The 18,687-nt window shown below is 40.3% G+C and overlaps 1 protein-coding gene across 1 annotated transcript in view; it reads right to left on the minus strand.

The window, feature by feature from the left end:
• Positions 1-13,142, minus strand: part of LOC137002581 (zinc finger protein 91-like) — a 29,183-nt gene extending 16,041 nt beyond the window's left edge. The window contains exons 1-3 of the mRNA XM_067362327.1: positions 13,085-13,142; positions 10,771-11,106; positions 7,846-9,215 (exon numbers count right to left, since the gene is read on the minus strand). Coding sequence (XP_067218428.1) covers positions 7,846-9,215; positions 10,771-11,106; positions 13,085-13,142 — 1,764 coding nt within the window. The remainder of the gene's footprint in view (positions 1-7,845; positions 9,216-10,770; positions 11,107-13,084) is intronic.
• Between the last annotated feature and the right edge of the window lie 5,545 nt (positions 13,143-18,687).

The raw sequence follows: 18,687 nt of genomic DNA on the forward strand, positions 1-18,687 counted from the left end.
TTCCCAAAAAGACCATAAGACAGCTGCAACTCGTACAGAACGCTGCTGCCAGGATTCTGAACAGAACCAGAAAACATGAACACATCACACCAGTCCTCAGGTCCTTGCACTGGCTTCCAGTTGCATTTAGAATTGATTTTAAAGTACTGTTGCTTGTTTATAAATCACTCAATGGCCTAGGACCTCAATACATTGCAGGTATGCTCATAGAATATAAACCTAACAGATCACTCAGATCATCAGGATCAACTCACTTAAAAATACCAAGGGCTCACTCAAAGCAGGGAGAGTCTGCTTTTAGCTGTTACGCCAGCCGCAGCTGGAACCAGCTTCCAGAAGAGATCAGATGTGCTCCAACAGTAGCCACATTCAAATCCAGACTCAAAACACATCTTTTTACCTATGCATTTGCTGATTGAGCACTGTGCTATGTCCGAACTGTTTGCACATTATTTTATACGTATTATCTTTTGATTTTTTTAAATTATTTTCCTGTTTTTATTTAATTTTTATACCTTTTATGTATCATCATGATTCTGACTTTTAATGCATTTTAAATCCAAATAGCAAAGTTCTCTGTTTTTACTGTTATTTCTATTCCTTATGTTCTATTTTTATTCTTCTTTTTTATGTAAAGCACTTTGAATTACCATTGTGTATGAAATGTGCTATACAAATAAAATTGCCTTGCCTTGCCTTGATCTCTCAGGTTGACGCGTGAGCTGGCTTGACCACTTATAGTTTATGGACTGTTTTGATTTCGGTAATTACATCTTGAAAGGCAAAAGCATTGATGCCATCTATAAAAGAGATATCTGAAATAGAAACGAAAGTGATATTCCTCATCCAGTGGAGGACGCTTATGATGCTTATCAGTGGCGTGCACTTTGATCGTTAAAGTGAAAGTGCCCCGATGTGAACGTGAGCTTCAGTCCATTACAATTTAGAGCGGTTAAGGCCCGGGTATACTTCATTTCCTGCATTCCGTTCAGTCTCGCGCGAGCCTTTCAGAGAAACTCCTTTGCCCATGAGCACGGAAAGACCATGGGAAAGACGCATGCATATGTGCACCGCCCGTTGTCATAACCTCACAACTTCAAAATGTCAGATCAAATTTTCAAACAGGTGCTATCGTTATTGTCACAGACACGTCAGGTTCCACCTCACTCCCTTACCCACGCACCCAATCACCAGAATACTAATCACCACCACCTGATTCTCATCATCACAGTCATCACCGCACTACAAAAGCTCCACACACACACATTGTCCGGTCTCATTCGTTATACAACTTGTTGTATGCTTACCTCAAGGACTCCCAAAACAATACTTACCTGCCTCCATCATCTCCTACGTCTCCATCGTCTCCAGTTCTCCCCGTGTTCCTACCTGCCTGTGTGTGTGAGTGTTCCTGTCTGCCGTCTCCAGCGTCTCCTTCCACCATCACCTGCAGCACAAGAAAAGGACAGTATTAACTTGTATTCATCTCCATTACCATCATCATCACCATCCACTTACCTGTTGCTCTGCTGATCACTTCAATAAACACCTTCTCTGCTTCCTGTGTCTGTGTTGTAACAGAAGACCGGACCAGAACAGCTATCCATCAGCATGAGCAACCGTGATCCATTTCAAGAGCTCGTGGACGCTTTGCGCCGAGCACTCACTCCTCAACACCCAGCACCGTCACCAGCACCCACCGCCGCTGCCTCTTCCGCACCTGCCTTGCACCGCTGCTTCACCTGTTTACACCGCCAGTCCCATGGCCAAACTGGCGCCCTACTCAGGATCGGCGGAGGACTGCAGCGGATTCCTCCTTCAGTGTGAGTTGGTCTTGGAGATGCAGCCGCACTTCTATCCCACCGATACGGCAAAAATAGCGTTCATAATTTCCCAGTTGCAAGGTAAGGCCCTTCAATGGGCAGATTCCCTCTGGACGCAAAAAGGCTCAGTCATACAATCCTATTCTGCATTTGTCTCCCACTTCAGAGAAGTCTTCGGAAAACCCCTAGCCGACTCTTCAACTGGTGAGAAACTGTACAATTTAAAACAAGGGAACAGTATTGTTAACGATTATGCCTTGCAGTTCAGAACGCTCGCCGCGACCAGCGGATGGAATGAACAAGCCCTCATCACCACCTTTCGACAAGGTTTGGAGCCTAATGTGCGGCTGCATCTCGCTGCATACGAGGACTCCATTGGGCTCGAACAATTCATCCAACTCGCCATCCATGTAGGTTCTCGTATGCAGTCGTGTCTCCTAGAGCACCAGGGCCAGCCACTGACCTCCACCCTCCGTCGGTCCGAGCCCGTCAGCCCTCCAGAACCAGCCACTGAGTCAATGCAAGTGGATAACTCCCGTTTGTCCCCGGCAGAAAGACAGAGAAGGCTGACCCTGAATCTTTGCCTCTATTGTGGATCTCCTGGGCATGTCATCTCCACATGCCCAACCCGTCCTCCTCGGCCCGTGGTGAGTGCTATCATTCCTTCTATACAACAGATGAAACCACTCACTACTATAGTAAACCTTACTGCTGATAATGCTTCCGTTCCAGTGGTGGCGCTCCTCGATTCAGGGTCAGCAGGAAACTTCATCTCTGGCGCCCTCCGTCGACACCTCGGCCTCAAGACCTCGCCTTCTCCGACTAACTACCAGGTCCATTCTATCACGGGCAAACCCCTGAGCCGCAAGCTGATTCGTCGTGTCACGGGACCCCTTCCGCTGCAAGTGGGTATCTTCCACACCGAGTACATCCATCTGTTGGTTCTGGAGGAATCCACCGCTGACGTGGTTCTAGGGCGCCCATGGTTAGAACTCCACAGTCCCACCATCTCCTGGCGCACGGGCGAAGTCCTGAAGTGGGGCGATAACTGCTTCTCCAACTGCTTCCCAGAACTTCCAGTTTCAAGATCTCCTTCCTCCAAGAATATCTCTATCAACGCCACTTCCATCGAAAGTCCTGTGGAAAAGCGCTCAGTCGATGTTCCACCCGACTACGCCCCCTTCAGTGACGTCTTCTGCCCGCAACGCGCCTCCAAACTTCCTCCACACCGGCCATGGGACTGTGCCATCGATCTGTTACCGGGTGAGCCAGTGCCTAGGGGACGCATATACCCCCTATCAGTACCGGAGGAGAAGGCCATGGAGGAATATATCAAAGAGGCCCTTAACCAAGGATACATCCGCCCGTCTACTTCCCCTGCTGCTTCAAGCTTCTTCTTCGTGGCCAAGAAGGACGGAGGCTTGCGGCCTTGCATTGATTATCGCTCCTTGAACAAGATCACCGTAAAATTCAGATATCCACTTCCCCTCGTCCCAGCGGCCCTGGAACATCTCCGCGGTGCCACTGTGTTCACCAAGCTGGACCTCCACAGCGCGTATAACCTCATCCGGATACGCGAGGGGGACGAGTGGAAGACCGCCTTCGTCACGCCCACCGGCCACTATGAATATCTCGTTATGCCATATGGCCTGGTCAATGCCCCTTCCGTATTCCAGGATTTCATCCACGAGGTGCTCCTGGAGTTTCTCCACAAGTTCGTGCTGGTATATATTGATGACATCCTCATCTACTCCCGGAGCTTGGCCGAACATCGCCACCACGTTGCGGAGGTCCTCAAACGCTTACGGCAGTTCCATCTCTTCCTGAAAGCAGAGAAGTGCTCTTTCCACCAGCCCTCTGTCCATTTCCTCGGATATGTGATTGACCACAGTGGCATCCGGATGGACGAGGGGAAGGTCTCTGCAATCCAGAACTGGCCCACTCCTAGTACAATAAAAGAACTCCAATGTTTCCTCGGCTTCTCCAATTTCTACCGTCGTTTCATCAAGAATTACAGCACCATAGTCAGCCCACTCACCAACCACCTCCGTAAGCAGCCCAAGTCTCTGTCCTGGTCCCAACCTGCCACAGAAGCTTTTGAGACCCTCAAAAAGCCGTTAACCACCACTCCCCTCCTCGTCCACCCTAACCCGGAACTGCCATTCGTCGTAGAGGTGGACACCTCCACCACCGGAGTGGGAGCGGTTCTCTTACAGCAGCAGGGGAATCCAAGTAGGCTCCATCCATGCGCCTTCTTCTCCCGCAAGCTCAACCCGGCGGAGATGAATTACGACAATGGGGACCGCGAACTCCTGGCTGTAAAGCTCGCCCTAGAAGAATGGAGGCATTGGTTGGAGGGAGCAAACCACCCTTTCCAAGTACTGACAGACCATAAAAATCTAGAATATCTGAAAGCTGCCAAACGACTCATCCCTCGCCAAGCCAGATGGGCAATGTTCTTTTCAAGATTCAACTTCTCCATTTCATACCGTTCCAAAAACCTCAAAGCCGATGCTCTTTCACGGATCCACGCTCCCGAGGAAAAGAATGACGACCCCGAAACCATCCTACCTGAATCTATCTTCATGAGTCCCATTGAATGGTCAGAAGAAACCTTACCCTCCGCCAATGCCTCCTCATGCACTCCGCCGGGTTGCCCCCAGGGCTTGCGTTACATCACCAGGACACAACGCACTCCACTCCTGCACTCCGTACACTCATCACTTGGCACTGGTCACCCGGGGGTCAATGAGACCCTCTCGCTGCTTAAATAGCGCTTCTGGTGGCCAAACATGGCCAGCGACGTCAGAAGGTACGTGCAGGGCTGCAGGGAGTGCGCCATCTCCAAGAGCCCACGCCATCTTCCCACCGGCAAGCTCAATCCTCTGCCCGTTCCTGAGAGACCCTGGTCACACCTGGGAGTGGACTTCATCACGGATCTCCCCGAATCTGATGGCCACACCTGTATTCTGGTTGTCGTAGACCGTTTCTCCAAAGCCTGTCGTCTGATCCCCCTGGAAGGTCTACCCACAGCTATGGCCACAGCGGAATTAATGTTCAACCATGTCTTCCGTCACTATGGAATCCCTGAGGACATAGTCTCTGACAGAGGACCTCAATTCGTCTCTCGAGTTTGGAAGGCGTTCTTCTCCCTCCTGGGTGTGACCGTCAGCCTATCGTCTGGATACCACCCTCAGTCGAACGGGCAGACGGAACGGAAGATCCAGGAGATCGGCCGCTTCCTGCGTACCTTCTGTCACGGCCACCAGAACTCCCTCCGTCAAGCAACTACTGGATTAACACTTTTCCAATGCGTACTCGGTTTCCAACCCCCACTGTTCCCCTGGGATGAGGAACCCTCCAACGTACCAGCAGTCGATTACTGGTTCCGGGAGAGCGAGAGGGTATGGGACTCAGCTCACCACCAGCTGCAAAGAGCCCTGCTTAGGCGCAAGATGACAGCCGACCTTCGGCGCTCCCACGCTCCAACCTACCAACCGGGGCAGAAGGTCTGGCTGTCCACCAGAGACATCAGGATGCGCCTGCCCTGCAAGAAGCTGAGTCCCCGCTTCATTGGCCCATTCACCATCCTCCAACAGATCAACCCCGTCACTTACCGGTTACAACTTCCTGCAGAATACAAAAGAATTCATCCAACCTTCCATGTGTCACTCTTAAAACCTCACCACCCTTCTGTTCTTCCTTCCACAGAACCTGACGTGGCAGCCGTCGAGCCCCCCCTTCCACTCATCCTGGACGATGGTACTGCCTACGTGGTTCGAGAAATCCTGGACTCCCGGCGCCGTGGTGGTCTCTTAGAATATCTAGTGGATTGGGAAGGCTACGGTCCCGAGGAACGCTCATGGGTCCCCAAGAATGATATCCTTGATCCTGCTCTGTTTCAGACTTTTCACACCAATCACCCAGACAGACCTGCCCCACGACCTCGAGGACGACCACCACGACGTCGGGGTCCTCGGCCCTCAGGAGCGGGCCGTGGGAGGGGGGGTACTGTCACAGACACGTCAGGTTCCACCTCACTCCCTTACCCACGCACCCAATCACCAGAATACTAATCACCACCACCTGATTCTCATCATCACAGTCATCACCGCACTACAAAAGCTCCACACTCACACACACACATTGTCCGGTCTCGTTCGTTATACAACTTGTTGTATGCTTACCTCAAGGACTCCCAAAACGATACTTACCTGCCTCCATCGTCTCCTACGTCTCCATCGTCTCCTACGTCTCCATCGTCTCCAGTTCTCCCCGTGTTCCTACCTGCCTGTGTGTGTGAGTGTTCCTGTCTGCCGTCTCCAGCGTCTCCTTCCACCATCACCTGCAGCACAAGAAAAGGACAGTATTAACTTGTATTCATCTCCATTACCATCATCATCACCATCCACTTACCTGTTGCTCTGCTGATCACTTCAATAAACACCGTAACTGCTTACATCTCTGCTTCCTGTGTCTGTGTTGTAACAGTTATCACTAAACCATAGATTTGATCTTGGCACTGTTGCTCTGTGGCTGCTGTTAATTTATGCAGGTTGTGGATGAGGAGCGACCCCTGATGTGATTGTGAAGCACTTAGGGTGTACAGTATTACATAGTAAAGTGCTATATAAATGCCTTAGTCATTCATTAGTTATCTGGTCCCACTTTATATTAAGTGGCCCTAACTACTAAGTACTTACAACAAAAAATAAGTACAATGTACTTATTGTGTTCATATTGAATTGCAAAACACTTTTGCTGCTATTGATGTGGGATACGGGTAAGGTTAGGGAAAGCTTTGGTGGTATGGGTAGGTTTAAGGGTAGGGGTAATGGTTAAGGGATGGGTCAACAGTGTAATTATAAATATAATTACAGAAATTAATTACAGATGTAATTACAAGCAGGTGTTTTTAAAATATAAGTACAATGTAAAAACATGTATGTACACAATAAGTGCATTGTATCAAATTATTAATTTAAATGTAAGTACATAGTAGTTAAGGCCACTTAATATAAAGTGGAACCGATTAGTTAGATGGCATACTCCTCATTTAACCCTTTGATGCGTACAATCACACCGGTGTAATTAGAACGTTCAGTGCATCACGTGACCAACTGCCAAATTTAAATATACTTGCGCGCTTTGGCTGGCGCTAAACTAGAGACGGACGCACGCAGCACTTTTCATTTATCACATTTATGCAGTGTTTTTAACCAAATAATGATTATTTTAGGTTTCAGACATTTAAATACACATGAGTACTAACAAAACAATACATTTAGAGTTTGTAAAATACACATTGATGTCTATAGAAGCGGAAATAACAACCCTTTCAATAATAATTAGACCACATGTTTTATTCATATCAGATACACATTGTGATAGTAACTTAAAAGCTTACTCTATTCTTCCCCAGTTCACCGACTTACTTACTTTCATGTATTTCGGGAGAAGTGGAAGAATTCACATGTTGTAAATCTAACAGATCCGATTCTCTGTACAGCGCAAACTAACATGGCGGCGCCCATCGCACATGCAGCTCAACTAACATGATCGTTATAAAGGTGTTTAAACAGCAAAACACATCCACTTTCACATATTTGACAATTGGAATATCAGATATTTCATGCTGCAGTAAACATTTTTTTTAATATTTTGAATAAAAAAGGAAAAACGAAATAAAAGCAGATCATCATTCATGGAGTTTGAGACTTCTTCACCCGCATAACTCTCACAAAGTTTGCACATTGATTGTGTGATATCAACTAGCTCGCCTTCATGGTTTAAAATGGAAATATTATCAATATTGCCACATGGCATTTTTCTTCATCACCAGTTGCCCCCAACACACACACCTCAACAGTCAAATGTCTCCCATGGGGCCAACTAAAGCTAGAGAGGACAGATTTGGCTGTGGCTAACTTACACAGAAGAGATTTTCTTGTTCAGCACATGAAGATGAACTACTTAATTTCAGACTGTGGTGATGTGGTTTCTCTACTGCATGGATCTTCATGTGTATCTTCAGGTCACTTTTACTAGGGAAACTCTTTCCACACTGATCACACGTGTGCGTCTTCTCTCCAGTGTGGATCTTCTCATGTGATTTCAGAGCTGCTAACTGATTGAATCTCTTGTCACAGTGTGAACACTTGTAAGGTTTTTCTCCAGTGTGGATCCTCTCATGTGTTTTCAGAGCTGCTAACTGATTGAATCTCTTGTCACAGTGTGAACACTTGTACGGTTTTTCTCCAGTGTGGATCCTCTCATGTGTTTTCAGAGCTGCTAACTGACTGAATCTCTTGTCACAGTGTGAACACTTGTAAGGTTTTTCTCCAGTGTGGATCCTCTCATGTGTTTTCAGATGTGATGACCGACTAAATCTCTTGTCACAGTGTGAACACTTGTACGGTTTTTCTCCAGTGTGGATCATCTCATGTCTTTTCAGAGATGATGAATCACTGAATGTCTTGTCACAGTATGAACAAGTGTAAGGTTTTTCTCCAGTGTGGATCTTCATGTGTATCTTCAGGTAACTTTTATTATAGAAACTCTTTCCGCACTGATCACACGTGTGCGGCTTCTCTCCAGTGTGGATCATCTCATGTGTTTTCAGATTTGATGACTGACTGAATCTCATGTCACAGTGTGAACACTTGTAAGGTTTTTCTCCAGTGTGAATCATCTCATGTCTTTTCAGAGATGATGAATCACTGAATGTCTTGTCACAGTATGAACACATGTAAGGTTTACCTCCAGTGTGGATCATCTTGTGTGTTTTCAGATGTCCTAACTGACTGAATCTCTTGTCACAGTGTGAACACTTGTAAGGTTTTTCTCCAGTGTGGATCATCTCATGTGTTTTCAGAGATAATGACCGACTGAATCTCTTGTCACAGTGTGAACACTTGTAAGGTTTTTCTCCAGAGTGAATTATCTGGTGCTGTTTTAAATGGTTTGCTGTAGTAAAAGTCTTCTCACACTGAAAGCACATGTACTCTCTTACACCAGTGTGAATTTTCTGATGTTCATGTAAATGTTGCAGCCGTGAAAAACTCTTTCCACACACAGAACATGAATGTGGCTTCTCCTTCGTATGAACTGTCAGGTGTCTCTTCAGGTTTGATGACCCAACAAATGTTTTACCACATTGATCACATGCGTACGGCTTCTCTCCAGTGTGGATCCTCATGTGTTTTTTAAGGGTTGACGAGTGTCTGAAACTCTTCCCACATTGATGGCATGTGTGTGGCTTCTCTCCAGTGTGAACTCTCATGTGATCCTTAAGATGTACTTTTCGTATGAAGCTCTTCCCACATTGATCACATGTGAACGGCTTTTCTCCAGTGTGGATCATCATGTGATCTTTAACCCTCTGGAGTCTGAGGCTGATTTGGGGCTTGGAGAACTTTTGACATGCCCTGACATTTGTGCTTTTTTCAGTTGTTCATAAACATATTAATGGAAAAAGTGTCATTACACTGTATTCAGCACAAACTAGGCTACAATAATATGTGAGGAACATGTATGTACATGTTTGTGTTTTTGAAGGAATAACATTTATGCGTGGTTGTTGAAAAAACAAAAAACTTAAGTCACTGAAATAAGGCCAAAAAAAGTATAATAAATCTGTGTTCATAAGACTTTAGGGTATTGGAGGTTGTAGACTAGAGTTTTTGCTTCAAAATTATGTAAAAATTATGCTGCCTACTCCTTCATATAAAACAATATATTGATTTAGTTTTTGTAAGACACTTTTTGCCAAGAAACACAGTATGCGAGGAGGCGTGAATCACCACTGAAAATGGGCCATTCTCACCTGAGAAGACAAAAGAATTGGATAGTAATGAGCTGAAATGACTTGCATATTAATGAGGCATTTCAGTCAGGTAGGCTGTGAAAAAAAACCTTCTGTGATGTCTCAAGCTCATTATGATATATGAAACATACAGAAAAATATTATTACAATATAAAGTAATGATTTTATATTATACTTTAAAATATAATGTATTTCTGTGATGCAAAAAGATATAGATATAGACTTTTAGTTTAAAAGCATGCACATTTGGAGAAATATTGGATTCTCATATGCTTATGTCAATTTTCTGTACAGAGGAGTTATATTAACTTAATATTCATTGTCATTACTATGAGCGCTGGTGTTTTCAATTCATCCTTGAAGTCGGAGGGCGCTCTGTGTATTTTTAGTCCACAAATTCATCTAAAAGAAGAAGAGGCTATTCCATGAATGGAGTTTCCAACAGCAGCCGGAGGGCGCTAAAGAAACAAAAACTCATCTAAAATTCATCTGTAGAAGAAAAGTAAACAGGAAGTAACTGCATGTCTTCTAGAGATCGCTAACCATGACTTTTACATCCAGATAAACACTTTTCAAGACAATAAATACACGATTGAGACGATGAATGCATGTATTGACTGAATTAGCGTCTGAATAGCGCTGGCTCCGTGGGCGTGGCCGCATTAGCAGATAATGAGCTGAATCACGGATTTCTGACATGGCTCTCTTTTCATACAGATTACATAAACAAAGAAGGTTTGTTTTCGATTTGACTTACATGATTTAAAATCTGACATCTTAACGTTTTTTTAGACATAAGTGTAATTTTTTTGTCATTAGTATTCACTAAGTTACAGTTCATTTTCTGAGAACTATCAGATTGGAGTTCGTTCAGAGGGAGAGGAGAGATCACGCATCATGTTAGTTTTCTTTATTTTACAAAAAGCACAACATTCTGTTTTTACTCTGAGTGTACACAAATGAAAGAAGATATTCCACAGATTAAAATGGTGTATAACTCTTAATTGTATGTGCAACATTGACGGAGTATTTTTAGTCTCTTTCACACTGATAAGAAAAAAACCACGGTGGTATCGCCGGCGATACCTTCAGACCTCAGAGTGTTAAGGTATGCAGATTCACTGAAACTCTTCCCACATTGATCACATGTGAACGGCTTTTCTCCGGTGTGAACTCTCGTGTGAACATTAAGACTTTGTTTGGTTGTGAAGCTCTTCTCACACTGATCACATGTGTGTGGCGTCTCTCCAGTATGAATTCTCATGTGAACATTAAGACTTTGTTTGGTTGAGAAACTCTTTCCACACTGAGTGCAGGTTGTAGATTTCTTGGCTCTTCTTTTCTTTAAAAATGTCTTTTTAGTCTTTGAGCGACTCAAAGGTTTTTCTCCAGGTTTGTCATGATGTTTCTCCTCCACTTCACTCAGTTCTTCACTCTCCTCACTCTCTTCCATCAGGTCTGAAATGAAATTAAAAAAGTATCATTTCATTTTCAGTACATCAAAATAATTTAGAGAGAAAAGAGAGATGTAAAGTTAAAGGTCATAAAATTGAGCCTTGTTGTGATAGACAACTGCTATAAAACATTCTGATCATTTTTATGCATTTGCATTTTCATAAATTAATTACATTAAGATTAATCAACCAATTGTAAAGAGCCACCTGTCGTCCCAACGGCAGAATCTAGCAGTCTGGGTGAAGGTATAATGCGTGTCTTTTCAGCGCTCCTGTGAAGTTCACCTAATTTTTAGAATTTAGTTTCAATTTTACTTTAACTCTACGCTTAATCTGACTCCAATATCGAATGGTTATTAAATTTAGATTTACTAAATTAAGACAATCAGCACTGAATGGAGGTCTTCTGGATACAGAATTTCCCAAATAGCTGCTCTGCCACCTTCCCTTAAATAATTCTCAATAAGTAATATTAAGAAAATAAAGAAAACATTGCTCTGAATTATAGTATTGCCCATTCATTCCCTATGGTGCCGATATTTGTCCACAAAGGACCAATTAAGGAGTTTTTTTTTTTTTTTTTTTTTTTTTTTTTTAACCAATTGACATTGTATAATCAAGAACATTCAGTTTGTGTGTGTGTGTGTGTGTGTGTGTGCATGTGTGTGTACGTGTGTGTTCAGGTGGCAAACTAGCCAAGGATTAAGGAATCTGACAACCACTCAGTTTAAGGAAATTGTTATTTTTGTTTTTAAATTGCCCATATTTGTCTTTAAAAAAAGGTCCTTGTGACCCTTGACAAATATGAAAGGGGAAAGATAAATTGACAAGAAACATCTTATGTCGTCTACAGACATTCTTAGTGAACTTTCAGTGTCTTGAATCAGGGGGAGAGGAAGGGATGAAGGGGAGAGGGAGGGGGGAGGGGTGCACAGATAAAAGAGGAGAAAAGAGAGTTTGGGCAAGGCGTGTGCTCTTTACTCAATTATTATATTTAAAACATTAGAGCATGTTTCTGTTGTGAGAACTATTAAATATAATTGATCAATGACAAAAATATCTAATGTGATATTAACAGCCATATTTTGACATCAACATTTAAACTGATATTTAATTTATTTTCCTAAAACTGTGTAATTATTAAGGGCCGGTCACACTAGACTTTTCCTTCCACTGACTTCCATTCATACACATGTGAATGTGGGACACCAGAAACGCAAGATCAAGTGAAGCTTGCAGTAAAGTGGAGTAGATTGTATATTTTAACATTTTGAAATGATTATTATTTGTTATTTATGTTTTAAAAGAGATTCACAGAGTGTGACATCATATCATGATCGTTTCAGTGTCTGTAGAAAGTTCACATGCTCAAAGTCTAGACTGACTGCATCTTTAAATGTGTTATTATCAGTGTCCTTCATGATTCACTCAACCCTGTTACTTCTGACATGATTTCCTGCTTTCAAAAACAACCAGGAAGTGACATCATCTGGGCTCTCTCTACAGCATGATGGGAGGACAAGAAAATAATCTCAATCCATTGTCTCAGTTTTACACAAATGAATGACTGCATTCATCAACCCTGTTACCAAAGTTACTGTAAGAAGAGATTTTGCTCAAGTTACACTTACAACCCTGTCAGCCATTCTGGAAAGTTCATTTACTTCAAACATTTTGCTGTTCACAGTTTATTCCTAAAAATAACAATGTTGTAAACTATATTGAAAATGCCTAAATTCTGGAAACACTCTTGAAAACTGTGAAGCAGATATTGAAATAATGTGAAATAAGTATTTAGTTTGATCTGATGTTGACGATCATTATGAAAGTTTCTCAAACTTCCCTTTACTGAGCTTTTGTTAGAAAAGAACATTATGTCTCATTTCATAGTTTGACTGTTTCTCCAAATGTGCAGAAGTGCTTGAATCTTTCTATCATGAATGTTGTTCAGCATCATGAATGAATGAAGAATAAACACCAACCTCTTTGTTCTTCAGTATCTTCAGTGTGTTTCATTCTGCAGGGTTCTGGATCACTCATGTTCTCACTGTCCTCTTTAATAAACTCAGTCTTTGCAGATTTCAGCTCTTCCTGATGATCTGATGCTCGTCTGATGGGAATATTCCAGCATTTATTGATGAACTGCTGTGGGAGGAGCTTCACTGATGATGTGATTGATGTGGGAGGAGCTTCACTGATGATGTGCGTGATGTGGGAGGAGCTTCATTGATAGAGACCTGTAATCATTTATATCCATCTATTGTAAAACAACTGATACTAATTCAGAACTTTTTTTTTCTAATTCTAACTTTATTCTGTTTCTTTATTAAAATAATGGCAGATATCTAGAAAAGTAGTAAAGAACTGTAAGACAAAAACTGTTGAAAGCATAAAGAGAGAAATAAATTTACATATTTGTAGTCATCAAATCCCCCCAGTCTGTTGACAGCAATGAAATGAGCTTTAAGTGTCAATTTACAGCAGATCTGAAGACATCAGCATAATAAATGGTGAAAACAGGAACTATTGACATGAAATAAAGAGTGTTTTCAGCAGTTTCTCTGTTAATATTGATGATCCTCAGACTATCAACACTCATTCAACAAGACATTCAGATCATCTCACTTTATTCTGAGTGTTTGCTGTTAGAAACTGATTATTTGAGTCAGGATATATGAGAAATAGACTATAAAACTGCTCTATTGAAAGACAATACTGATATTTCTCACAATATGACATTAATAACACAAAAACAAACATAAGGACACTCATCATCATCAACCATTAAAGATTAATAACTACAGCAATATGATAGATATGAATTGTAAGTTTGATTTTCTAATAAGTACATTGATTGCAGTAGTGAAATTAGATCAGAAGAGCAATAATCATAAAACCTTTAAAAATAGAGTAGAGTTGTTGTCATAATACAGAATCATCTCGTATTTAAGATATCAAAGCAGTGTTCAGTATTAAACTCATACGGATCACAGTTTGTCCAGTAAAGGCTACATGTAGATTAGAGAGGAAGAATTAAAGTGTAAACTCACTGTAAATGAAATACACTAAAATGAGTTTTCAGAAATATAAACCAGAATGAGAGTCTGAGGAGTGAAAGGTTTCCTCAGATCAACTGCATTAAGTGTAGATTATAGAGATTTTTAGCTTAAGCTGATTTAAGTTTTAACTGCTTTATATCATAACCAATGAAATCAGTGTTAGGGTACCTGAATAATCATAGGGTTAATATGATAATAATCATATAGTTAATTCTGAATGATAGAAAGACACACCGACTGACAATATATATGACATTTCTATATGTTTTGTTATATTTATGTAGTATTATCTGGAGATCAATATGAGCTTTGTTCATCATCACACATTTAAACTCCTCAGGATTGTTTTTGGTGTTTCATATCAGGCTCATCTGTAGAGCTTGTGTTGGTATCTCCTGCTTTCACACTCCATCACTGTGAGAAAAGAAGAAACTAATGTGAAATAAACACACATTTCATTTGAACAGACCACACAATTCTCTTCTTTTAAAGAGCAGTTTTATAGTCTTTTCTCATATATCCTGACTCAAATAATCAGTTTCTAACAGCAAACACTCAGAATAAAGTGAGATGATCTGAATGTCTTGTTGAATGAGTGTTGATAGTCTGAGGATCATCAATATTAACAGAGAAACTGCTGAAAACACTCTTTATTTCATGTCAATAGTTCCTGTTTTCACCTCATTTATTATGCTGATGTCTTCAGATCTGCTGTAAATTGACACTTAAAGCTCATTTCATTGCTGTCAACAGACTGAGGGGATTTGATGACTACAAATATCTACATTTATTTCTGTCTTTATGCTTCCAACTGTTTTCCTTATTTACATTTGGAAGAATTTAAATTATTTTCCAAATTTTAGATATCTGACTATATTTAAATAAAGAAACAGAATAATGTTTGGGTAAACAATAAAATGAATTTGTGAATTAGCATCAGTTACTTAATACAGAAGAATTGAAAATATATAAAATGAACAAAGACATTTGATTTACTGTTTCAACCCCCTCTCTCTTGCTAAGGGCCATTTGGAAGCACAAAGGTGTTGATAGTGATCAAGGCCTGTAGGCCAAATGTATATACATTGGGGGTCTACAAATGGTCACACCTTTAGTACAGTGGGGGGAAGTTGTAATCTTCTGATTGGTCAGTTTGAATGTCTCACATTTGGGTTTAAATCACATGGTCAAGGAAGGGATAAAAGAAGATCGTAACTGTTACTCTGGTCTTTTTTTATGCTCTTCTTTTCTTGGGCCCTCTCTGGTCCTCTCTCTCTTCCTCTTTCACTCTCTCTTTAGCTATCTCTCAGGTAACTTTTTCATACATGCTGTGTACGATTAATGGTATATGATTTTATCATCTCATACATCTATTTTGTAATTATTTTAAGTGTAGCCATAATCAGATATTGTCATTAAACCCTTTCTATTACAAATGATGTGCTAACTAGTTTTGATTTAGTATTAACATTAATGTGCTCCCTATTGCAATACAATATTGTCACACTATAGCAACGCTCTCCCACATATTTTGCTATTATAACTGTGCTTATTTCCGTCGTTGGTATAAGTTGCAGTGGGTGGTAATAGACAAGAAATGTACAGTATTCTAACATCTTACTGATGAAGTTTCTTTACTCGCTCGGCAAACCTTACAGTCTGAACTGCTGTAGGAGTTCCACCCTTACAATTAGATGTGTCAATTAGTATAAAAACAAATACAGTAACTGATATATTTTATATATACAGTGAGAACATGAGTGATCCAGAACCCTGCAGAATGAAACACACTGAAGATACTGAAGAACAAAGAGGTTGGTGTTTATTCTTCATTCATTCATGATGCTGAACAACATTCATGTTAGAAAGATTCAAGCACTTCTGCACATTTACATTCAGATTTACTGTTGTATTTCTCTTATAGAAGTTATTCATAGATATAGAGATTATTCTTCTTATAATAACTGTGGTAACAGGGTTGATGAATGTGATCAACACTGTACAGTTTCTGTAAAAACTGAGACAATGGATTGAGATTATTTTCTTGTCCTCCAATCATGCCGTAGAAAGAGCCTAGATGATGTCACTTCCTGGGTGTTACAATTTTAAGAAATCCTTTTTTTAAAAGAAGGAAAACCATGTCAGCAATAACAGGGTAGAGAGAAACATGTAGGACAAAAATTGTTGAAGTAAAACTAGTTAAATCCGCAGTTACTCTAGACTTTCAGCGTGTACAGTTTCTATAGACATGATGTTTTAATTTAATAAAGTTCAGGAGGAGCACTTTCAAATGACTATCTACATTTATTTCTGTTTTTCTTACAGTTCTTTACTACTTTTCTAGAGATATGTCATTATTTTAATGAAGAAACAGAATAAAGTTAGAATTAGAAACAAAAAAGTTCTGAATTAGCATCAGTTGCGTTACAATAGACGGATATAAATGATTAATGCAATTAGTTTAAGGGTCAAATATAAGGGGTTAATACAGCAAGTGAAAGAAAGAAAGAAAGAAAGAAAGAAAGAAAGAAAGAAAGAAAGAAAGAAAGAAAGCAACTTGTCAGTATTTAGAAGAAGAATCGTTTTCTGACATTCAAACACTGTATTTAAGGATCACAGTGCAGCCCAAAATACTCTTTCATTGTCATTTTAAATCTTTATACTTTGCCACTTTCCTTCAAACCACTAGATTTCATTCATTTGTAGGATCTCTTATTATTTTATATATTTTATTAAGTACAGGTCAACATAACTGTTGTTTCATTTGTACATAAATATATCTGTTACACTAAATTATGATTGGACATTTTGTTTTCACTAAAGTAATTTGAAACATTAAAATAGACACTTGCATTTACTGGGTTTTCGATGTAAAATTGCTTTTTGTACATTTAAACACAGTAACTGATATATTTTTGATTTTGGCAGATCAGCTCCTCCAACCAATCTTCAGTTCAGTAAATGAAGCCACGCCCACATCAATCACATCATCAGTGAAGCCCCTCCCACATCACTCACATCATCAGTGAAGCTCCTCCCACAGCAGTTCATCAATAAATGCAGGAATATTCCCATCAGACGAGCATCAGAGCATCAGGAAGAGCTGAAATCTGCAAAGACTGAGTTTATTAAAGAGGACAGTGAGAACATGAGTGATCCAGAACCCTGCAGAATGAAACACACTGAAGATACTGAAAAACAAAGAGGTTGGTGTTTATTCTTCATTCATTCATGACGCTGAACAACATTCATGATAGAAAGATTCAAGCACTTCTGCACATTTAGAAAAACAGTTAAACTATGAAATGAGACATAATGACCTTTTCTCACAAGAGCTCAGTAAAGGGAAGTTTGAGAAACTTTTATATTGATTGTCAACATCAGATCAAACTAAATATTTATTTCACAGTTTGCAGGAGTGTTTCCAGAATTTAGGCATTTTCAATATAGTTTAAAACATTGTTATTTTTAGGAATAAACTGTGAACACCAAAATGTTTGAAGTAAATGAACTTTCCAGAATGGCTGACAGGGTTGTAAGTGTAACTTGAGCAAAATCTCTTCTTACAGTAACTTTGGTAACAGGGTTGATGAATGCAGTCATTCATTTGTGTAAAAACTGAGACAATGGATTGAGATTATTTTCTTGTCCCATCATGCTGTAGAGAGAGCCCAGATGATGTCACTTCCTGGGTGTTTTTGAAAGCAGGAAATCATGTCAGGAGTAACAGGGTTGAGTGAATCATGAAGGACACTGATAATAACACATTTAAAGATGCAGTCAGTCTAGACTTTGAGCATGTGAACTTTCTACAGACGCTGAAATGATCATGATATGATGTCACACTCTGTGATTCTCTTTTAAAATATAAATAACAAATAATAATCATTTCAAAATGTAAAAATGTACAATCTACTCCACTTTACTGCAAACTTCACCTGATCTTGTGTTTCTGGTGTCCCACATTCACATGTGTATGAATGGAAGTCAGTGGAAGGAAAGTCTAGTGTGACCGGCCCTTAATAATTACACAGTTTTAGGAAAATAAATCAAATATCAGTCTAAATGTTGATGTGAAAATATGACTGTTAATACCACATTAGATATTTTTGTCATTGATCAAATATATTTAATAGTTCTCAGTACTATTTATATTTTTTAGAAATAAATAATTTCTCGGTCTCCTACTTTGTCTTTTCCTTATATCATGGTCATTTTTGTCTGTAAGCGTATTTTGTCTCTTCAACATAAAAAGTTTTTTAAAACATTCTTAGAGGTTAAGTTCATTACAACAATGGTTTATAGATTTCAGTCTATATGCAGCCATTGAGGACTACAGCCATAGAGTGGATATTGATATTTCTGATATTTTTATACCATCATATGTCACCAAAGTCACCACACGTTTTGGCTGTCTGGTCTTACTGGAATGATTTTTTTTCTAATGTAAAATAAATATTAAATATAACTTAAATAAGCTTATTTTACATAAAAATATGGTACTTTTACAGATAAATGAATAAAAA

This window comes from Chanodichthys erythropterus, chromosome 3, assembly GCF_024489055.1.
Source record: "Chanodichthys erythropterus isolate Z2021 chromosome 3, ASM2448905v1, whole genome shotgun sequence".
Classification (NCBI taxonomy): Eukaryota; Metazoa; Chordata; class Actinopteri; order Cypriniformes; family Xenocyprididae; genus Chanodichthys; species Chanodichthys erythropterus.